We start from the raw sequence: 24,539 nt of genomic DNA, 5'->3' as shown, positions 1-24,539 counted from the left end.
TAAACAAACAAGCCCAGTTAGACTGTAAAGTCTTAAACAAAGTCCAGAAAATTTTATATAAATAAATGAATTATTTACTGGATCAAAAGTAAGAAGAAATTCTCAGCTAAATAATTAGTTGGGAAAATTTCTATCACCCTTTGTTGCACAACCCAGATGAGCAATATTAAGCATGCAGAATCAATTGGGATGCACACAGGAGTAAATCCTACACCATTCCTTTTTAAATCTGCAATAGTATAGTATATCTTTATATATAAATTTTTTTTTAAATTTTGAACAATTTTCATTATTAAAAATGTTTCTCTTACTGCATTTTTATCTTTTTGTTTAGTTATAACATATGTGTGTAAAATCAAACATTTCAAAGCAGTATCATGTCTTTTCCATATTTTATTTTTAATTAAAAAGAAACCAAACCGAAAATATTACTTTCATGAAATATATATGTATAAACTCACTTTATGTTTTTTAGCCTGGAAGTGTTATCTAGATATGGTAAAGTAAAATACACACAAGGAAATTCCATTTTTTTTCAAAACAAAAGACAGCAGTCAGCAATTAATTTTCCAAACTTCAGAGTCGTGCGATTGAAAATTCACAAAAAAAAATAATAATAATTTAAAGCTTTCATGACATCAATAAACATTTTTTTGAAAATAACAATGTTTTTTCCTAACTTTAAAATTTGACGGTTTAAGGAGAATGAAACTGTGGAACTTACTCATATGCTATGCATATGCTCAATCAGTTTGAAAAGGGCCATAGGCGAATGAAGGCATGCTTGTGCAGGAAATCTCATATACTATATGAGGGAGAATCAGTTGCAAAATTAGAAAATTTTTCAAAATTTGGTATATAATACTACAATCTTTGGGTCGTTGGAAGCATTGTGACAATTAATATTATGAGATGAAAAGCAATAATTCATTATTTTATTAAGATATATTTTACTAAAGAAAAATAAATAAAACAGGTTAAAATATTGAAATATGTCCCAAATAAACTCATTGTTGGTCTCTAAAGATTATAGTATAAATAGTATAAATGAAATAAACATGTTGACATTAAACATCAAACCCATATGAACTTAAAAATGTAAAAAGTTACCAAAAAATTCTTTAGAGGTATTCCCCACTAAGTAGCTATTTTTAGAGGATAATAGAGACCTTTAGGAGGTTTTTCAAAAAAAAGACTTTAGAGAAGGCATGGCCACCCTGTATATACAATAAGAAAAAAATGGGCAGATTTTTAATTAAGAATGGGCAGATGAAATCAGACCCTTTGCAACTCAAGCGACTTTAAGATATTCACAAGATCAACGAAACATTGGGTATTACTCAAAATGAATTTCAAACTTTTTAGACAATATCTCATCGTTGGATAAAATTATTGTTTATTCACTACCTGAAAAGTGTTTGCAGAACTTTGAACAACTTACAGCAATACACTCACTCCTTTGCAGTTGAAGTTGTTTACTCACTTTCTATATGAAAAAAAGAAAGTAAACAGAATAAATTTAATAAGGCTGTGGGCATTATAAATATTTATTTTTTTCTAGAGAAATTCTCACAGCATGAAAATTAAGTATATATGTTATTAATTTACTATGTTATTCGCAGTAAAACATATGTGGAGGAATTGTAACTTTTTTTAAACAAATATTTTCCCCCAAAAAATATTTTATGATTAAAATTTACGCAGCGACTTCAAGAACATATCTGCACACAGTAAGAAATGGAGTTATGAAGAAAGTGATATTGACAGCCTGGAGGTCATCAGTTTAACTGAAGAGAAACGCCCGCATATATACAGGCGAGTTCGGGCGAATTTACAAATTAAATTGACGGTTGTCTGCTGAAACCGCCCGCACTTTCCCGAACACGCCTGAACTTGCCCGGAACATTCCCGAAATGCAACACCTTGTAACATAAACATGACAGACGACAGTTGAAAGAATGCGTTTGACGAGGAAGGAGTTAATAAAGTTTATATATAAGTTATTTATCAAGTACATCTTATCAAAAATCATGGAAAACAATTCTTTTAAGAACTTCGCTATCACCATAGTTAGTTCATTGTTATGATTGTAAAAGTTTATGTTTTATATCTACCATCTTGTCTCACTTCGTTGCCTACCATCTTTGTTTACATCAGTGCTTGTTGTCTCATTCACCTCTGTAACATTGTCTCAGTTATCCATAATTTCTGAATGTATATATATATATATATATATATATATATATATATATGGAATGCCAGATCAAGAATAGACACTTTATGTAAGCAAAAGAAAAATTATCATATAGCTAGATGACTTTTAATGTTTACGTTTTTACAGGTTTCTTGAGCAAACCCGAAAAATCGTTAGGCGAAAAAATGCAGACCCTAGGTGAAGAAAGTCAAATTATGGTTTAAAACTTTTGTTTTGTGGCTTAGCATCCTTTCACTGACAAATAATCTAAATCTAAACCACATGCAAGCTATATTCTAATTTTATGATCAAAAGATTCCTCGAACTGAAAATAGAGTTTGAAATGGACTGGTCCATGCCTGCATTATTTTGCCTGTCGATTTGCGTAAGAGGTCTGGGGATTATAAACAACAAGAAAGTAACAATGATTTCCTGCAAACGTTAGGAAAACCTGGAAAATATGCTTAGCTAGCTAGCTAGCTAGCCAAAAACGGTACAGAGCCGTTTTGGTCAACAACCACCATCCCGCGCATCAACGTCGATTTGAAATTTGATATTAATTTTTTTGTAACGTCAGCAACAATCTAAAGCTTCTATCTGGGCCAACCTGCATTGAAGCTACTTTAAACTGTAATCCAACACAATGATCTCCAATTACTACATTTCTTGGTCTGGGCTACCCTCCTTACCAGCGTCTGGCTTGTTCAAAAACATACAACGTGGATTCAATGTGGGTGCCTATTAAAACTTTTTTGCATGAATGACGCCTGTATGGCAAAACGTCATTTTTAAGCTTGTAGGAAAAACCAACCTTGCTCCCGGGGCCTATAGAGTTGTTTGATATGTGATAAAGTGTTTCATATCTTTATATAAAAAATCACTGCAGGCCCTGGAATCTAGTTTGGGGAAAATTGCGCGTTTTTATTATTACGTGCAACGTGTCAACCATATCAACCTATCTCTTTTGTATGTTGTATGCTTAATACAAAATGTTATCGATTAATCAAAGAAGAAAGGTTGATTATCAAGGATGTAAATTATAATAACTGTTTCCTATAAAAACAACAACAAACAAATTAATCAAATTGGAATGACTTGGACGTGAACACACTCATAAACAAAAATTTATTATTTGTGATCTCTTCTCACAAACAAATTAACTAATAACGTGCTTCGTTCTCAGAAAACATATTTTTCAAATTATTAAAACCTGTTATGAAGATTTTCAAAGTAGGTTAAGTTGTTAAACTTTTTATAAACAATTTTATTCCTAACACGCTAGATAATTCGTAAAATGAATCGAAAAAACTCAAAAAAATTTTAGTAACGGCAAAGTCATTGTTTACAATACGAACGCAAAATTGAGAGCTGTTTCAAGTTTGAAATTTCAGTCTGTTCATCAGCAATGATGCTGTAAATCTTCTTTATTCGCGCAAATTTACGGCACATATTCAATACTTTTTTCGCCAGTAAATCTAGTATCTCAAGTGTATATTATTTGCGTTAACATATTTGTTTTTCCGCTCATCTTTTTTTTTAGTTTGTTTAAAATGACAGAATTGGTCTTTTCCTCGTAGTAAAAGCATATGGTGGAAATTGTCAACGCCAATGATTGCTTTCTAAGAAGGGAATGCTCTGTTCCGCTCTAGAATCAGCTTGAGATTTGTGTCGTCACATTTTGCTACTACATGCAGTTGAAAAGTTTCATGCTCCCGAAAACATTTTGCAGGTTTCTTCCATAACTTAAAGCCATTGCTTATATACGCCGATTTACAGCACCAGAAACATAAAACAACATTATTCTCAATGTCGTAGTGGAGTCATGGAAAATCTTTAAACCACTTACTTTGGTGTGATCTTATTGTCTCTTCAGATTTAAATTTTTGAAATGCAAAATTATCTAGTGGCTGAAACTTTTGGGTGTCAAAAATAAGAAGAAACAGGTATATCTGCTTTAACCAATTTGCCGAATACACCTTTCCCGAGACTTATTCTTTTGATGTGCCGCAACTTTTTCTGTTGAGTTTTATAAAAAACGGACAACACATTTGAATTCCTCATCAAAAATGTCATAAACAAAGAAAATTTCGAAACAATGCAGCAAGTAAACAACCTGCTGTTCTAATTTAAAGTTTTTGTGGCATGTCCAACCTCTTTTTGAAAACGAGGCGGGACATGGTAACTTGAGCAATAAGAAGACTTTAACTGTGATATATATCTCCTCAAAATAGCACTTTCTGTTGGCGTATCAAGTTAAACTTTTACACATAAATTAAACAAACTATGCTGAATTCAAATATGGTATTCATATTTTACGAGTTTAAAAAAAGTATGACTTAGGGAAAGGTGAATTAATATGTTGGATTGATGGAATTCAACTCCTTCAGTTTTAAAACTCTGGTTCTTCTTTGGAAACACATCCGTAATATTTTTATTCATTTAAAACGATAACGAACTTGCAAACAAACCTGCCAATAAAATGGAAACTCAAATACATTTATAGAATATTCAATTGCGAAATAGCGAGAAGAAAAGGTTGAGGTTACAGCTCGTAGGGTTTTTGTAATTTATTCCCATTAAAACGAGATAAAAGAGATTTTTTTTATTCCGAGTTGTATTTTACACTGCTCAAAAATAGCTTTTCACGTTTTCTTAACTTAAGGTCACGTGGTACAAAAACAGCCAATAGTAACCTAAACCAATATATATATATATACAAAACCCTATTGTTATAAAAACAAAAGATTATGCACTATGTGTAATATATTTACAAACATAAGGCTTGTGGACGTGTTGTTATCAAATTCAAAGCCGATCCTGACCCGGCTAACACAAGTGACAAATTGTGTGTCAAGCTCACATTGTAACTTTTTGACAACATCAAAGAGAGGCTACTTTCGTTTATAGGTGTAGCAATTATTGTTACTCTGCCCGGCGGACAAAAGCAGGGAGGGGTCGAGGAGGAGCAACCTCCTAAGTTTTAAAAGCTTAAATAACTTCGAAAACACTAATTTTTTATTCTTTTTAACACAATAAAACTTCAGAAGTCAAATAGCAACTTGGAGACCTTAAATAGACCTTTCCCGAATTTCCTAATTATGTCTAACTCAATTAAAGAGGTCGATACTAAAAAAGATTCTTATCCCTAGGTTCCTTAGCAAAAGGTAGAACAAATTACCTAATTATGTAAATATTTATTTTCGTTAAGTGCCTCAATTCCGAGCTGAAAGTTACGGTCAAACCCTTTATATAGACGAACTTCCTAAGATTAGCCCTGTTTTCGAAGTAATTATTTTTTTCAAATCTAAATAAAATCTAACCAGAATATTATATTGCTCTAAAAACTTTATTTTTGTCATGATAATTTAATATTCTATCTGAATATCCTTATTTAAAGAGCACAGAACCATTATAAAATTTTGGATGACGGCATAATTATTATAATTTGATTCGGGAAAGGTGTAATTCGGGAAAGGTGTATTCCAGAATTTTCTAAGGCAAAAGTCGCTCCCCTTTCAAACGTCGAAATAAAGTCCTAGACTATCGATCATCCTTATTGTTCTTGTTTAATAAAGATAGGGATGTTGTACCCTCGCCCTGATTATCCGGACTGTCAAGTATCTTTTCTAAACAATTCTTTTTCATCCAACATAGACATACATGACAACAGGTATTTCTTTCTTTATTGAATTTCAATTTATTGAAAACGAGACCCAGTCAAGACTGTTAGATCTTGCCTTAAATTCCATTCCAATAATCTTGCACATGCAGGCTTTGTAGGTGCTACATCCAAGGTTTGGATTTTTTTGACATGAGCAAATAGTCGAATTATATTAGTTTTTTTTATTTAAACTAGCTATATATATCTATGTAAATGTAAAATTTTGACTTTAAATAATGAAAACGAATGAATGAATGGATGAATGAATATGCCAGAAGTAACTTTACTACTCTGAAAACCATTTTAAGGTCTAGCGCTTTTTCAATTCGACATAGATGACCAGAGCTATAGATTTTAATTTTCACCGAAGGATATCAGAATGCCATTACTATATAATACCTTTAAAAATTCGACTACGCAAATATTTTCAGTACAAAAGAAGAATGTTCGTATGTGAGAGTGTGGGCACTATTATTAAATGCTATTGTAAATAGCATTTCTAAATAAATTGTAAATAGCTTGGTAGTCAGACTTCCACCCACTCAACATCTTCCACCCACTTAACGCCTCCCCGCCCACTCATGCCATTTTATTGTAACACTGACCGCAGAAATCCATAAAGTAAATTTTGCAAATTTTAAGTGTAGCAAGACAGGAAATTTTTCTGATTTGGCTAATTTTGGACGACGTTAAAAGTTCTCACTAATCGAAAATGAAAACGCCGAAGAAAAGAATTTTTACTTCTCTCATAATTACTACAAAAAAATACACAGTCTTTTTCTTACATGCTTGTACGACTACAGTGGTCTGGGCACAAGGTGGAGATTATTAATTAAAAAAGTACGTCAAGAAGAATTACAATGTTCTTGTCAGAAATCATGGCCGTAAAATTAATAATGTTTTAGGCCCTTCTGTACAAAATTGTTATTTCAACAAATGAATTATTTCACAGCATCGGATATTGTTCATGCTCACTGGTGCATGCAATTTTCAAAGCAAACAAATTCATCTCAAACTAGCCAAACGCTCTGCTTATGGTCTAACTTCGATTTTATAAAAATTGACACACATAAATAAATAAAAATGGTAATTAAAGTAATAAATGTAATTAAATAAAAATAAATAGTAAAAACTAATAAAGTTATTCACATGGATGGGGAATTTTGAAGGCATACTTTGTTATGTGTTAAACGATGGTGTATTATGTTCGGTATAATATTAGTTGTGTCGGTTTTATTTCCAAATACTCTTCTGATTGGAGCAGTACCTAATACGGATGAAAATAGAGCTAATGTTTATTTTACTGAGCAGCAAAATAAAAACAACAATGTTGGAGCGGAACAACGAGCGCATGTAATCCCTAACAACGAGTCTAAGTTAGCAAAACGAGGCTCTATAACTGAAGGGAAACAGACTACCCTTCCAAGATCACAAAGATTTTTAGATGAAAACGATGACGATAATACACTACCCCAGCAAACTTTACACGACGCGAGCAATAAACAAAAACGTTGGGTAGACGTCGATGAAGATGACACCGACACAAAAAACGGCAATCGTGAAAAGACGCCGTCAGAGCCAAGCGATATGGCTAGTCTGACGAGTCTTGTAGGAGATCTTGATAAAGGTTTATCTAGTAGGTTTAAAACAATAAATGACATCACTAACTTACAGGCTGCTGAAACCCAGCAACCAAGCATCGAACCAGGACCTATGATAAACGGGGGGATCAATATCGATCCGAACCATTTACTACAGGATCCAGAACCTCCTGGTATGGTTCAAGGTTCCCCAAGAATGCTTTCGTTACCTACAAATGAACAAGTTATTGGAGAGCCCATCCCAATAGGGGGCAATAATTTTCAAGGCAACAGATTAGGGCATGAACTAATGGAAGAGTTAAGTCATGGAGTAGGAGAACAATTTAGAAATGGAGAGTTAGGTATACCAATAGAAGCATTTCAAGGTGGACTTCAAGGACTTCAGGGAGGAGTACCTTACCAACACCTCCCGCCTCCTCGAGCGTTATATCATGGGGATAATGTTCATGTGAGCTCTTCTCCTCATGTATACCATACTCGTGATAGCCCTCCTGAGATTGTGGTACCAGCAGGTAATGTACTATCTGGACCACCAGAACACAGAACAGAGGGACCAATACATAGAATGGAGCCTGGTCCGATCCTTCAAAAAGTCATACCTGGAAAAAGTCTTTATTTAAAACCAATTCGAATTATCCATCGTCGTCCGCAAAATATCTTCAGACATTTACATGTGTATCACAGGCCAAGAATTATCGTCATTAGAAGACATCATCGTCACCATTTTGGTAAGTGTTTTGCTTTATTTAAGAGTAGAACCATGACTTACTGACATTTTTAACAACGAATTGTGACAGTGTCAATATTTTCGATATAAAAGAGAATCAACATTTAATCCTAATTACAATCAATTTTTATGAAAGTAGCCATCATTAATGTTTTAGATATTCGGTTATAATTATAACATATATTAGGTGTAGAAGAAAAACATCACCAGTTTTAGCAATTAAATATATTTTGACGACGTCTCAGCCGTATACAGCCATTATTAAGTCATGTTACAAACACTATTTCGTAAAAGATTATTTTAAATACATTACGATCGTACGATACAATTATCGTACGATATATTAATCAACAAATAGGAATAATTGAACAGATGCAATATTTCTAATTCAACGCTGGTTTATCCCTATGGATATGGATAAACTCTCCTTTAGCTCTAGATCATAGTTATTCATGCGGTGGAGAGTATCAATAAATTCTCCAAACAAGGCCTGGACTGAAAAATGCTCAGACACGGCTGAAAAATGAGGAGGCTTTTAGTGAGATCCCCATGTGTTTACTAGCTCTAACCTTTAAATATTGTGATGTCTTGCCAATATAGATAGCGTTGTAGCTATCGCGCCTAAATTTATATACCACTTTTAAACATAGAGCTTTTGTGGGTCTTTCTTTAAAGCTGAAAAAATTGCCAATTCTCGAACCTGAAGAACAAATAACCTTAGCCTTATAAGATGGTAAATGCTTGAAGAATTTTTTTTTAAACGAGCTTAAAGCCTGAGTGATACATTTCCCCAAAAATTCCCCGTTACTTACTTATTTAGTAACTTCTTACTTATGTTGAGAGTGGCGCTCATTCGAGGGGTGCGTTGCAAATTGATTATATTAAGTATATAGATAAATTAAAGTGAGTACATTGTAACTTACCGTTTAAAATTGTGGACGATCATTTGATCTATGTCCATTTTAAATGCTTGAAGGGCTGTAATATTCACGATGCGAATTATTCTACAACTGAAGCTAATAACCTTTTAAAACATGAAGGTGGCTGTTGCACATGTAGTCATAGCAACACTGTTGCATCCCTTTTTGTAGTAAACAAAAGTTCACAAATCTTTTCACAAAATTAATCATTGTTATCTGCTCAATAGTCAACATATATAGATATATATATTTGTATTGACCTCATCCCCAGGGTTCTTGCCTTTTTGACATCGGGCTCAACAGGGATTAAACTTGTTTGCCGTCAAGTAAGCGTTAGTGGCTTTAACATCAGGCTGGGGCATCCTCGTTACCCAGAGTTTGTTGCCTAAATCAAGGCCGCTAGCGCTCACTTGACGGCTAAAAAAGTTTGTTCACCCTGGGGACAAGGGTCACGCTGGAGAGGAGGATGGTTCCAGTGAAAATCAGCTCTTCTCTTTTTGTTTTAGAAATAATAATAAAAGCATAAAAACTTTATTTTTTTCACGTTAAAGATTGTTGTACTAAACGTTAGCAACTAAATTTTCTCTTATAAAAACAAGGACAGGCCACGTGATGGATTGCGATTGGGCTATCTCTGTTTTTCCGCGAAAGATTGTATTTAAAATTAATGTAAACAAACATGGCGCGGTAGAGAGACGAATGATCAAAGTATGCCTGCGTTCGATTATGTTGTGACAAAGCAGATATAAAAGGCTATACATATCTTCTAAGAACTAAATTCAGATCTCTCTTTTAACAAAATTCACTGTTAGTACTTTACTATTATTCACATATAGCTAGCTAGCTTGAAGTGCCACCCATGGTCCACGCGCGGGGGAGCTGGTCTACTTTCTTTTTCACTCTGCTACTAGCTAGCTAGTTAAACGTTACTGAAAATGTTGATTCATGATGCAGGGAATTGTTTGTAGTAATCCAAGGTGAAAGTCACAGCTTTAGAGGTTTAATCTAAAAAAGAGCTCCTGGGGACGAGGTGGACAGGCCAGATTTTGTTTAGTCCAAGACTACCCTAATTCTCGCATCCGGGTTAACGTGCTTGAAATTTTCTAATCATTTTTAACAAAAATGACTAACATATTTAAATTCAGCATCAAAATTTATAGAAACATGCAAATTATCAAGTTTATACACTAAGTACAACTGCCTCTATTAGTAGCCAAACTTTTGATGTTGTATGAAGAAGTGACCACACAAATTAACTGCAGTAAAAAAATTTCACTGCAGTTAGATATTATGGTCAAACTCTTATAAAATTTAAAAACTTTAAATTACAATATATTCTGTTCTAATTATCTTTTGGTATTCTAAATTTCGTATGTTATAATTTTTGCTGATAAATCCAAATATGCCACTCATTTTTCTCAAAAGTTCCTTGTTTTCTTTTTCAAAATTTGATGATGTTAACCTGGATCCGAGAATGCAGACAATGCAGAATGTTAAGTGCGCTAAAAGGTGTTTTTGAAAAAAAACTTTTTAATGAAACAAAAGTAAATGCATTATATACTTGTTGTTGAACCGACGTAGTAAGGTTTGATTATACAAGCTATACTGTGTTGAATCAAAACATAAATATTCTACACACCTAAGTTCGACCCGGTTCCACACACCAAGCAGAACTGAATCACTTTAAAATTTCTAAGATGGCAGCGGTAACAACATTTTTTCTTTTAATAAGCAGTGTTACAACGCTATTGCATGTTTTTAAAAAAGTTTTCAACTCGGAAAAAAGCATGCCAGCCACCCTGCTGAACAAGTATGTAATTAAATGAAACATAAGATTTGTTTACATAATGCATAATTGTTTGCCTACCATTAACCTTCCTTTCAGATTGTGTCAAATGCTGAAGCAAATAAATTTTAAGGAAGAAGTAATTTAAAGTAAAAATAAAATACTAAATTACGCAATCGAAATGAAATAAATAATGTCTTCACGAATTTTAATTGTTATTTATTGTCAGCATATCTGTCAGGTGGTCAAGTTTGACCCTAATAAATTGTCATTTTAATATCTCAATCCTCTTTATACTTAGAGCCACCACCGTTAGTGTGTGAAGCAAATGAATGTAAAAATGGTGGAACATGCAATATCGTGGATGATAAAATCAGATGTATTTGTGTTAAAGGATTCAGAGGACAGCATTGCGAAGGTAACATTTTCTTCAAGATGTTTTTATTGTGCAATTTTATGGTCTATGTAAAAATTGTAGAATGTGAATCAGATCAAGTGAAAGTTGTTTTCAGCATGACTAAAGCAAGTGAAAATTAATAAGAAAATTAGCTCTCTAAGCAACTCTTAAATATTGAATAATATATTTAAAACGTTGTTTTACGTATAGAAATTAGCAAGTGTCATCCCGATCCTTGTAAAAATGGCGGAACATGTACAGAAACAGATCTTGGTTTTACTTGCACATGCACTCAAAGTTATGTTGGGGAGCGTTGTGAAGGTATGAATAAATAGATTTGTCACCAGGCTACTGCAGGTTAATGTTGTCCCAGGGTTCAAATATGAGTCAGTTGGTCAGTACCTGTTTTTTTCTTATATATATATTAAGACTTTACCTGAAGACATATTATATGAGGGAACTTTACAGTGGTGCAATGTCATATATCTGCCAGTCCAATAGGAACAGATTGAAATTCATTCTCTACATCTACACGTAACCAATATCAGGGTTATAAAAATCCAAATTGTATTTATGATTGAAAAAACTTTTTGCAATAAAAAGGTTTTAGATTAGAAAATTGTATTTTATTTTATTTGTAGCACAAAGTTACTGCCATCCCAATCCTTGTCGAAATGATGGGTACTGCTACGAAAAGGGAGTAACATTTGAATGCTCTTGTGAACTTGGTTTTAAAGGTCCTACATGTGCAAGTGAGTCATTTCACATTTTAAAAAGAAAAATGAGGAGGATCTTATTTTTGTTGGTGTCAGTTGTTGTGTATAAAATACTTTAAGAATTGGCATTGTGATACTGTTCAAAGTGAATACTCTATGTTCAAAATGTTACTTGGATCATTACTTTGGGTTAAAGAAGTAATAGCGATGCGAGGATACAGTATAGTTTGAGCAGGAACTTGATTACGAGAATATGTACGACACTGTTTTTAAAACTGCTTTTGTATCTCTATATTACACTAAATATGTAAATAGTTAAAAAGTCTAATGTTGTTTTGACATTTTTTAAAGAGAATACTGAAATAACAGTGCTGTTTGTTGCCGGTATACTAGGGTCGTAACCAACTAATTATTACCACCCTTACAAGCCTCAATTTTTGCCACCCAAAATCATTATCAATATTGTCAATATTTTCAAATTTATTCTAAACTGTATCAAAAAGCTAATGGTAAAACTTATACACTAAGGTCTTTCAATTATTTTTATTCCAATCGGTTGTTTCAATTTCCCAAATTTTTGTCCCCATCCTGTTTTGTTAGACCTCCGGCTTATATGAAGCCTGCTTATGAAAAACCTATACAATATGGTCTAAGTTAAACACTTAAAACCTTTCTTTTACTTTCTTAGTCAATTCATTTTGTCACCCCAATGATCCTTGCTTAAATGGTGGTGTCTGCAGTGAGGATGACAACAGTTACAAGTGCTCCTGTGTACGCGGATACTCTGGTGTGAACTGTGAAGGTAAGAAATTCTAACAACACTATAAAAATCCTTTGATATATTATACAGGCCTGATAGAGCCTTTTTTGTTATCATATGTTTAATCAATTATTAATTGATCAATATATACACATGCTCTGTATTTGTGCTACAATTATATGGTAAAAGTGTTGCTTCCAAATACCTGATCAAAATTGCCAACGCATTTGTTCAACCGAATGACAACAGAAAGCGAGTATTCAGAGAATTTACAAAGGGGGACTGGTAGTTGTCATATATTATAGCCTTTCTTTGTATTATCTTTATTTTGCTTCGAAGGTACTATTGCTTATTTTGAAAATATATCTTACATAAGATATGGCATTTCTATATTTCTATATAAAATCTCTGGCATTTTGTGAAGGCTTTTGAGCGCAATATTTCGAAATTCGAAGTATGTTTTAGCCAATCTGGGGGATCGAAAGTTAAAAATTTTCTTAGCCCGTCCACCTCAACCATGGTCAGGCCTCCTTTGATACTGAATAATTTAGCTCCTATACTTTCAAAATTGCTCCGCTGGGCCTGTTATATTACATTAATTGTTTTGTAGTAGAGATAAGACTTACCATGTTATATGTTCAAATAAGTAGTTACTAGAAGATTATTTTTCAAATGCTCATATTTTATAGTAAAACGGCAAACATGTTTGACTACCTTGTGTCAAAATGGTGGTACTTGTACAGAAGATGGAGGTGCTATTCATTGTACGTGCCCAGAAGAATATAGAGGGAAGGTTTGTGAAGGTATGTGTTTGTCTTATTCAAGTGCATTGCAGTTATAGGATGAAAACGATAATGTGAAATAAGGTTAACTTTTCCTTGTAAGGCATGAATATAATTATTTGCACTTTGGGGAATTTTCAGAGAATTGACTGCAGGTGATTGGAAGTACTTTTATAAGAAATTACTACCTTATTTCTGCCCTATTTCTTATAATTTAATGAATACACTGTATATTTTTCCTTATCATTATTTAGAGAAAATATTTCGTGCTTGTACATCGTCAACATGTCTGTTTGGTGGATCATGCATCGAGGTGAACCAGTATGAATTCAAGTGTTTGTGTCCTCCTGGAAGAACAGGAAAAAGATGTGCAGGTAAGTTTGGAAATAAATTCTCTCTATGCGAATTAAGCATAGGATGAAATTTGATCATTTGTCTAAAGTATTGATGATTCATCTCTGCTTGCATACAACAATCGGCCTTGTTGAGGGTGTAAAACAACAACAAATTTTTTAACCTTTTTTTATGCTGGTATCACGAAAAAAAAAAAACGGTTAGTGTATAAAATGTCATGATGTGATTGGTTTAGAGTACTTTGTATAGAGTCATGCTAGATGTTTTGTTAATGAAGCGGATAATGATAATTGACAAGATCAAAATAAACAATGTGTTTTCTTACGTGATTAATTCTGAAAGTAAAGTGCAAACTTTATTGAAAAATATGCGAGCTTATTCAAAAAAATCGTGGATAATTATCCCTTTTAGTTTTGAAAATGAAGGCTAATGTTTGATGCTTATAATCACTGAACTTGTTACTTATACGCCAACTTTGTTCATTCCTGCTTCTAAATGTGTTTTGTGTTGTGTTTACTCAAACATCCAAACAATTTTTAACTGATATTTCTGATTTAAACAGCCATTATGGAAGACCCATGTGCACATTGCAATAAGCATGCTGTATGTGCTGAGGATGGCTGTCAATGCAGAGAAGGATATACTGGGAACGGATTCTTTTGTGAAAGAGGTACTTGTTACCATGTTGAAAAAAGGTTTTGTTTGAAAGATATGTAAAACACGAATGCTTATTTACTGATTTTATTTTATATGAGATCAAGTAGCCAATAATCTCCATCGTCGCTCTGTTTGTCTTTCTGTTACGGAAACACAAAATGTGATATATAAAGGACGGGCGACCTTGTGGATTTTTCCACGGGTTAACAACTAGTCTGTTATATTGTGTATGTTTTTACAGACTAACCTTGATTTTGTAAAAACTCTTTTTATGTGGTACCTGTCTGTTACAATGTTACAATGCCGATTAAACAACGTTTTGTTTTTGCTGTCCTCCAAAATTTTCTGTATTAGAATAGCAGGGATACATATTTACATTCTTTTAAAAATTAATATTTGCTTTTCTTTTAAGCAAAAAGTAACTGCCACCCAAATCCTTGCGAAAACGGCGCAACATGTATCGACAGATTTTATTACTTGGACGAAGCTGCGCACGAACCAACACGATACGATGAAGCTTACGACAGCATATCTTCCAGCCACGTAAACACGCATGGAAAGGAATACTCCAGTGATAGCTTTCCTTTTGAGCATGTTCCCGTCGATCTTTCGGCAGATGATATGCAACCTAATGATCTCAGTCAAGAACAACACGAAAAGATGAAGTTCTTTTTTAAGAGAAACAATATCCACCGTAGCGACGAAAAAGAAGAACGTGAGAGTTTAGAAAACATTTTAGAACCGCTAAAAGATACTAACACGCCCGTTGTTAAGGATTCTATAGCTAAAGGCTATGCATCAAAAGACCCTACTAGTGACAACAAAGAATTTCATAGACAGGAATCGGAGCTAAACAATAATCAAATATCGAAGAGGGACAAAATTAATGCAGGTACTTGGCAAAATATGAATCATAAATTAGAACTGCTTATGGATGAGAATCCTATGTTTAAAAGAGACGTTGATTTTGACAAAAACGCCGACAACAACAAGAAGAAGCGTGATTTAAATGATAAACTTGCCACGGCATTTTTTAAACAATTTATTAAAAAACACAAATCTAATAAATATAGTAAAGAAGCTAACACAAATAAGACAGTGGATGCAGATTATGGCGAATTAGCGTACATAACAAGAAGAAGAAGATCAGATGATGCATTGCCGTCAGGTGTCAATAAGAACGACCTGAACTTTTATGGATATGCATGTATTTGTCCAACTGGATTCAAAGGACAAAAATGCGAACGTTAGTTAACTTAATTTAAGTATATCATGTTTTCTTTTAAAAATCTTCTTATTAGAGAAAAATTATCATTGGTAATGTTTTGTTTCGTTATATTTAGTTACTGAGCCATGCAACCCAAACCCATGCGCAAACAATGGTGTTTGCACGGACAATCATGGGGTGCCTGTGTGTAAATGTCAATACCCGTATGTTGGAGCAACTTGCAACGGTACGACCACACTTTTTTTATTCTTGTGTTTGTGAGTACCCATCTTGCAACGGTTAAAACACCTTCCAGCTGTAAAAAAAAATTAAAATAATAATCTAATTCTAAAATATTTCTAAATCACGTCTCGATTTCATGACACATATATTAAGTGAATACTTCCTAACACCACAACTAATTCTTCTTTAAATACCATAAGCACAGGAAGAGAGTTTTCGCAACTGCTTTGGTTAGGTATAACTTTTGTCAGGGATGTGATTTAGTGCTAAATATTTGTAACTTTTCTAACCATGATTGAGGCTTAATATATAAGAAATGTTTGAAAAGATTTAGTACATCGCGAAGGTAAATTTTCTAGAATTTTAAAAACGGTCGACATTCTCGTAAAATTGTTGTACGATGTTGTACACAGTTGTACGATCTTGTGTTGGTTGTATGCATATTTACATTATCCTTATTACTAGGTGGTTTGTTGTCAAGGTGTTTGCTAAGGAGATATACAGATATTATAAAGAATGACGTCATTAAAACGTCGGACACTATAACCCCATTTTCATTCTTGAGAATTATTTCATACAACGTAAATACAACTTCAACGATTCAATTGGTATTGGTAATTTTTTTCTTCATTTAGTCACTGATGCTTGTAAACCCAACCCTTGCAAGAATTTTGGCAAGTGTACCGATAATGATGGTGTACCTGTTTGTACATGTTTGCAGAGGTACGAGGGAGATAAATGTGAAGGTATGAAGTCGCTAGTCTGTTGTTTTTGATTTCCGCCGGCGAAGGCGGAATCTTTAATATCGCCTGGGAAGATAGAGAGAGAGATAGATAAGATAGAGACAGCCCAGAGCCTGGAAGCCTAAAACTTATCCAAGCTAAAGCTTAAATCCTCGTTTTGACAGATTTTTTTCTGAGAACGAGGCTAAAATGAGTTTTAAGCCAATAAGAATCCTAACAGTGCAACAAATTATTTCATTATCCAATGAACTTTACTTTATTTTAAAGTTTATAATCGAAAGTTAAAGCTCGTGCAGTGCAGCATAATGAAGATCGTCTTATAAGGCGCCATCTTTGATGTTATATAATTACGTCATTTCCTTCTGTATTACAATTTTGTAAGCACGTAGACTAAAGCTATATTCAGCAGAACTAATTAATTATCAATGAATTTTAATTTAAAGAGGAATTGTTGAGGCTGGATATTTTTGGTGAAAGATAATGTATTATAGCTATAAAATCGTGACATGTATGTCACGATTTTATATCTTTTTTCAGATTATTGCTAATGGCGGAAATCTTTAAGCCGCAGGACTTCTTGTATCCCCTTAAAGTACACTGTAATTCTGTTTTCATCAGTGAGTCTCTATATTCGTGCAATTAAACGCAAACTTAAAGAGCATGGCAACACACTAATAACTTTAAAGCATGATGGAGACCCTTGTTAAAATTATTGATAATCTTAAAATTTGCAATTTCTTACGCTTATTTAGTATCTAAGTTTTGCAATTTTCTTGATTTTTGGTTCTTCTGAAAGTTTATAGTTTAGAATATTCTAAATCAAAAAACCGTGAAAATTTTTCTCGCTAAAGTACATATAATTCTTAACTCGCGAAAGTTTTTTCATTTTTTTTGTTTATGTCAAATAAGCGCCCCTTACCTTAATTTTTCTTACAAAACAACATGATAAATGTCATAAATGCACCTCTTTCCTAAACGTAAGGTACAGTAAACTTATAAGTACAAAAAACAACAACATTGATTTGTTTAGTTCTAGCTACTTGGATCTTTTATGAAAGTCTTAAAATCTGAAGATGCATCAAAGTTCAAATTTCATCTCCCCAATTTTAATTTAATCTCTTTTTCACGCAAGAATGCAAACAAGTTTTTCCCGCGAAATTTGCAAAAAAAAAAAACATCATCCTTCGTCAAAGTTTCTGCTTAAAGCAATGAACCTAAAACAACGAATTATTTCAAAGTTTGTATCTGATGTTTATGCCTTTTAATTTATATATATAATTATAATTTAATTTATATGTATAATTATAACTTAATTTATATATTTTTTAGTGGACAAGTGCGATCAATGCCATACTAATGCTAACTGTTTTGACGGTGTGTGCAGATGTAAACCAGGTTACGAGGGAGATGGTAGAGCGAGTTGTGTAAAGAAAGAAGTAGAAAGTAAGTGCTTGTAAAACAATTTAAAGGGCTGTAACTTTCTTGTATGACCGTTCGCTTCAAAGTGCGTTCAAATGTGATTCAAAAACAAACACAAAACAAAATATCCGCATGGCTAGCCCACGTGACTTGAAATAATTAAAATCTATTGTCCTTTTTCTGAATAAATTTAAAACTTGATACAAACTTTGATAAAACTAGCGGACCTCTTCTTTTCTTTCGGAATGTTGATTGCATATAGTCTTGTTAAATCTGTAGGTAGGTGTATGTACACCACGAGCGAACTGATGCATATGTTCCAAAACATTTTTTTGTTCTATTTCAAACGACGTATTTTAAAACAAGTGAAGATTAAAAATCAGGCAGGGATATGTTTTTGCGAAAAATGCAATCAGGCTTAGTATACTTTCTTGAACAATTAAAAACGTTACCTCGTGGAAAAGCCCCGTTTTTACCTTAAAACAACAGTGACAAAACTAAAGGTATAATTACACAAGGTAAGTTCAGAAAGCAAAGTGGTGTTATAAAATACGGGATAAGATTTTCAAAAATTAATGATTTGTGATTTTTTTTCGCATATTGATTTAAGCGAATGCCATCTTGAAGAATATTTCGCGGATACAATATTTAGCGAATTTAAAAAGATATTTAAAAAAAAAAAATTGTATACAAAAATTAGAGAAAAGAATTAAGGGAAAAAAATTATTTAATTTTGGAAAATATAGGTAAGGTTATTTCGCGTTAGATTTGTCATTTATTAACAGCGCAACAACGAGTCTTTGAGGTAGTCATATAGAAATTGGGAACATTAGATTTAGGATCTTTTTGTGAAGGTTATATAGATTAAAAATACGAGATTCCTTGCTTCTAATTATACAATATATATATGCCGTTTTATATCATTTCCAATGTCATTCAAATATTTGTAATAATATCACACGGTAGTGTATATCCTAAAGTAAATGTAGTTTGAAACTTTTTTTTTTAATTTAGACACCGATCCATGTGTGCCTAATCCATGCAAATATGGGTCTTGTACTAGTGATGGTGTTGGAAATTTTAAATGTACATGCCAGGCCGGTTTCATAGGACCCTTGTGTGATCAAAGAGCACCAGTGGTAACGCCTGCACCGCCCATCATTACGCCATCAATCGTGGAAACAACATCCACCACGACAACAACCACACCGAAACCTACTGATAGTATGTGCAAATATTTATATATTTTAATAAATAGTAGAAGAAATATCAAGGTTTGTAGTTTTTTTAAGGCGTCATCAACACGTTGAATCTAACATGGGCGGGTTGACTCAGCATTGCTCCCACTTTGTTCCTGATTATTTTCACCTGTTTTCAGGCTATTAGATATCAAACTTAAAAGTATAATGCGGCGACTTTACTAACAATAATAACGTTGTCGGCGTAAGGCTAATGTTTTAACGTCAAGAATGATCTATTTTGTCGGTTAATAATTAAAATCCTCTTTGCAAAAGTCATAGAAAAATGGGCAGGCAGGACTAGCGTAGTAATATAAATGATATGTAATGAAAATAATACCTGCGTAAAATAAAAACCGTCTCCGTCCCTCCCTCGTTTTTTACTTGTCGCGCAGTGCAAAGTTTAGACTGCATTAATGTCATTGCTTTGTAGGGAAAACTTTCAGAATTTTACATATTTATACTTGTAATAAAATATATACTGCATATTTGAAGTGCAGTATACTACAGCTATTCTGATGTTTAGTTCTTGCCAAAAACTGATTCAACAGATTCTTTTGAAAAACGTTTCTAATGTATGTTTAGAAAATATGTGTCATCCTAACCCGTGCATGAATGACGGTCAGTGTCTTCGTGTTGGCGATACTTTCACGTGTGTTTGTACACCGCAATTTAAAGGCAACTACTGCGAAGGTAGGTCTTTGATATTATTAGATTGATAGATGTGCATATTTTACATGTATAACCTTACAAATATCGAAGGATATACGCTGTCTATTATTTCCTTTGTCTGCAACAAACGATGTATTAAAGACTACTTAACTTTAATTTTTTTCTCACTTTTTTTTTACATTCCTTGAAACAAGGTCAGTTCTGCCGACGTTATAAAGAAGTTTTCTTAGCTTGCCGACCTTAGCACACATATAGAGCGGCATAAAAACGCTGTCTTTAAATCAAAGTAGTTCGGCTTTCAGGTCGGCAATGCTGACGTGAATTCACAAGACATTAGCGTTGATGTATAAGCAGTCTGTTTTAACATTGCTGAATAAATGTATGTTTATTTAGACGACAAATGCATGGAGTGTGACTTGCAAGCAATTTGCACTGACGGCAAGTGTCGTTGTCGTCATGGATACCATGGTGATGGGTTCACTTGCACAAAAAGTAAGAATTCAAATATTTTATTATGACTCAATAAAACGCTGATTTCTTATTTTATTAAACTGTGAAAGAAATGATACTAAACCTTTATTAGACCTGCTAATGTTTGTATTTAGATGACGAATGCGATAAGCCATGTCCTCAGCATAGTACGTGTGAGCAGGGGGCGTGCGTCTGCCAATCAGACTATTACATGACACAAGGACATTGTCAACGTAAGCTTTTTCTGACGCTAAACGTAATAATAAAAATTTATTTGTTTTCAACAGCTTTTAGCGATCTTTCTCGCTTATACACGCCGCTCTGATAAAAGATACACCTAAATAAAAATTTGCTTGTAGATTTAAAAGTTGTTTTGTTGGTGTTTTAGATGTTCCTGATCTACATGCGACACCGCCTCCAGCACCTCCACCTCCTCCGCCCGTACACCACTCATATCCACATCCTAGCGTTTCTTACCATTTGCTACTTCATAGTCCACCTGCTCCACCTCCCCCACTTCCCCCGCCACCTCCTCCTCCACCGCCCCCACCCCCTCCACCTCCTCCTCCACCGCCACCTCCTCCTCCCCCACCACCACCATCAGGACCAGCGGCATACTTATATTCGTACCCTCCGTCTTATGTACAGCCAGAGCCAGAACCTGTTGCCTCTCATGTTACCACGTATGAAGCACAATCCATGATGCCTGCCAGCGCAGCTATACAAACTTCATATAATCCTCCTATGCAAACACAGTCATCAGTCACTTCACAGACACAACCTTACGCTGAGCCTGCTGCATCAACCACTCAGAATTCTTACGGACGTTCTTCTCATGTGCTGCCACTTAACATTCAAAAGAAGCTCAAGGGTAGGTACAACATGGACAATTTGATACGAAATGTTATGGCAAAATTAGATACTAAACCTCGTCCATACAAATTAAGACAATTTCACGAAATAAAGGGGTACACCAGAGGGGTAATCTTGTAACGTGAAGTTATGATTTAAATAGTGTTTCCTATTGTCTTTAAACATATGATAGAAATATAATTATTTTTTTTGTTTTGATATATCTACGTACATATTTTTTCTGATAAAATATTTGTACATACATACGTGCGTTTTTAAAAAAATGCTGTGTTGAATTATATAATTGCGTCAACCCATCGACACCCCTTATAACCCCTCCACGCCCTCCACGCCTTCTTGCCAACCAAACGCCCCTCTCTCCACTCCTTATACAGAACAAGTGCCGTGGCAATGTTAAAGGTAATTTTATAATCGTAGCTAGCTATAGCACGAACAAGATTTATTAAGGTTATACCATCAACTGATAGTTTACTTTCAAAAGATGACTTACATAAATTTAGAGTTGCAGGCACTGGGTTTGCCTGATAACGTAGCGAAGGCATTGGTGCGATCTTCTATGCCTGCAGACCAGAAGAAGCTTAATAAGAACGGTAACTTTGCTGAAGACATCATTATATCTGTGTACCAGGTAAATTATTAGTTGTTTTTTAACTTTTTTGTTTACAAAATCAGAACTAAATGTCGTCTCTTGTGGCCTGCAATTCTCAGCTCTCTGCTTCATATGCGCTTAAACCTCCCGGACTTGTCGGTTTTGTTTGGTTTTTGTTGCGCAAAATTGAATAATAATTGCAACTGCAAATCAATGTTTTGGCGAGAAGACTAACTTATATATTTACATGTCCAAGCATTAAATTTAAGCCTTTTTTGTTTATCTCCTTTTTATTTGCGTTACTTTTCCTTTTTTTTTCTTCAGAATATGGGATGTTGGAAAGACTCAAATAGGTGGTGGGAAGATTACAGTCGTGCTATACAAAGTGTCGAAGGGAAATACCCGAAAGTGACTGGAGATTACAGGCAGAGAAAAGATCCTATAGGTTAGTTTAAAAAGTTTAACAAATTGAATATATGTCCTTACCTTATAAATGTAATTGGACAATTCGGATCACAATTCAATCAGGGAGTGATGCTTGTTTGAAAGTAAACGTGGCTCACATAACTTCTTAAAGCTTGTCTCCCACTTAAAAACAATGATTTCTTATTTTTTTTGTAAAAAACTTTTATTAATTCTCAAGGTTTTGGACTAGAAGTGCCATTAATTATGTGAAATTATGACATTTGATGTTATCAATGATAATTGTAATGACAAATATTGAAATCCATTTAATTATGCTCCAAATATCAACCTAAATGGCTGAAAACATATATACGTTATCATATCTTGGTAAAACCAGTAAATACAACATCTCACTTAGATCCAGGAGATGATGCCATGCATAATTAGTGGAACTTTTAAGTTAAATATCTTGAGACCCAAAAAAGATTTTTTTAAAAACATTAAAAATATTCCTAGACAACTTTTCAAGCTCTTTCCTACAAAATCAACTTGTTTTCAAGTGGGAGGTAAGCTTTAAAAATTTAGAATTCTGGTATGGGAAAGACATAACAGAAATACTAAATCTTCCTTACGGTGCCAGTAGCTCGGTTCAGTTACAGTTATAAATCTGTGACATTTGATACTTCAAGCATAGTTTTTGGTCTTAACTGCATCTGAAAGTATATTTTCTACTTAAGCAAACATAGAAAAGGCTTTCAAGTTGCAAAACAAAAATAAAATCCTATATATAACACAAAAGTCTGTACCGTCCGAAGTGGATAATTTCTAATTTTTTCTTTCAGGAAAATGTGCTGATGTTGCAAAAGAGCTCGGTTACAAAGTATTTGCGTTACAAAATGGCGGACAATGCTTTACTTCATCGGATGCCGGTAGAACGTTCAACAAATATGGTAAATCTGATCAGTGTAGAGATGGTGTGGGAGGACCACTTGCTTCTGATGTGTACTCGCTATGATAAAGAAGAAGAGTGGGAGAAGCCGTCAAATATTACGATGGCTACCTCACATGGGTCGATAATTTAGAGTGATTGAGGCTCCTATTGCTAGGTTATGAACTCGGACATTACGGAGAATGTTTTGCTTGCAAATTTCAACTTTTGGAAAAACTGCATTTGCCACAACAAGGCATCCCCGAAATACTTTTAAGCAACATAAATATTTTACCACAAATAGTCATTTCTTCTATGTGTCAATCTGCTGACCCCAGGGCTGGTTGAAGGTAGCTAGATATAAATTTCAGTTCTTTGTGTTCGTTACAGAAGGGAAGAACGAAGGCTGAATAATGGAGTTTATAACATTTGTTCTTATCATAACATTTAATAATTTGATTTTTACTTTTTTCTTCACAGCCTAAAATTGAAAATCCTGAAACTGAAAATAATGTGGAGATTTTATTTTAAGTTATTGAATTGTGTACATAATTACATGTCGATACACAATTAAGAAAATATTTTATAATTTTTATACTATTTTTTTCCCAATTTTTATTTAACTTTATTGTATATGTTTGTTTGTGAATAAAACCATACACACTCTGTAACTCGACTGTTTTAAAGTTTGGTTGTTGTTTTGAAAAAAAGAGTGGAATTTCTCTGTCCCAAGCGTCCCTTTTCTTGAACCAATCCCTTCCTCCGATATTCAACGGTTGCCTCTTACTTAGGTAGTTATTATGTTTTGGCTATCTTAAAAATAATTTTTTTTTACTAAAATATTAATGTCCAAATGTGACACTTCTTTCCTCCATAATTTTTTTTTTATAAGAAATACTTTTTTCATAAATAGTATACAAGTGTTTAAATGTGATTTTTTTTCTAACAAAAACTAGTGTTTCACGCCCTAGTTTTTCATTGGTATATCGAACACCAAAATAATGCTTATGAAGACTGGATTTCAGTGTTGGAAGTATACTGCACTAGACGCAAAAAAAAGTCACAACCACAGCGACACTTTCAAAAAGTCGTACAATATATAACTATAACTAGGAAGAAACTTTCAAGGAGAACAAACAAAAAAACAAAAACAAACAAAAAAACTTTCAACAAAAAAAGTCAATGTTGTCATTATT

The 24,539-nt window shown here is 33.6% G+C and overlaps 1 protein-coding gene across 1 annotated transcript; it reads left to right on the top strand.

Moving 5' to 3' along the window:
* The first annotated feature begins 6,831 nt into the window (after positions 1-6,831).
* Positions 6,832-24,014, top strand: LOC130647908 (uncharacterized). The gene is made up of 20 exons (XM_057453907.1): positions 6,832-8,184; positions 11,191-11,307; positions 11,497-11,607; positions 11,928-12,038; positions 12,691-12,804; positions 13,452-13,565; positions 13,799-13,918; positions 14,461-14,568; positions 14,968-15,801; positions 15,899-16,009; positions 16,641-16,751; positions 18,078-18,191; positions 19,182-19,391; positions 19,991-20,098; positions 20,471-20,569; positions 20,683-20,781; positions 20,937-21,419; positions 21,922-22,049; positions 22,335-22,455; positions 23,258-24,014. Exons 1-20 carry the CDS (start codon positions 7,059-7,061, stop codon positions 23,428-23,430), a joined length of 4,512 nt encoding a protein of 1,503 aa, XP_057309890.1. The 5' UTR covers positions 6,832-7,058; the 3' UTR covers positions 23,431-24,014.
* The last annotated feature ends 525 nt before the right edge of the window (positions 24,015-24,539 follow it).

Source organism: Hydractinia symbiolongicarpus, chromosome 6 (assembly GCF_029227915.1).
Source record: "Hydractinia symbiolongicarpus strain clone_291-10 chromosome 6, HSymV2.1, whole genome shotgun sequence".
NCBI lineage: Eukaryota > Metazoa > Cnidaria > Hydrozoa > Anthoathecata > Hydractiniidae > Hydractinia > Hydractinia symbiolongicarpus.
Note: the sequence above shows the minus strand (reverse complement) of the source record. Positions and strands in the feature narration are given on the sequence as shown.

Bases quoted from the DNA above. Each gene is read 5' to 3' on its own strand.
- LOC130647908 (XM_057453907.1), top strand. From the start codon at position 7,059: ATGTTCGGTATAATATTAGTTGTGTCGGTTTTATTTCCAAATACTCTT. The intron at 12,805-13,451 runs GTAAGAAATTCT...CATATTTTATAG, and splicing joins CTCTGGTGTGAACTGTGAAG to TAAAACGGCAAACATGTTTG. The intron at 20,570-20,682 runs GTAAGAATTCAA...GTTTGTATTTAG, and splicing joins TGGGTTCACTTGCACAAAAA to ATGACGAATGCGATAAGCCA.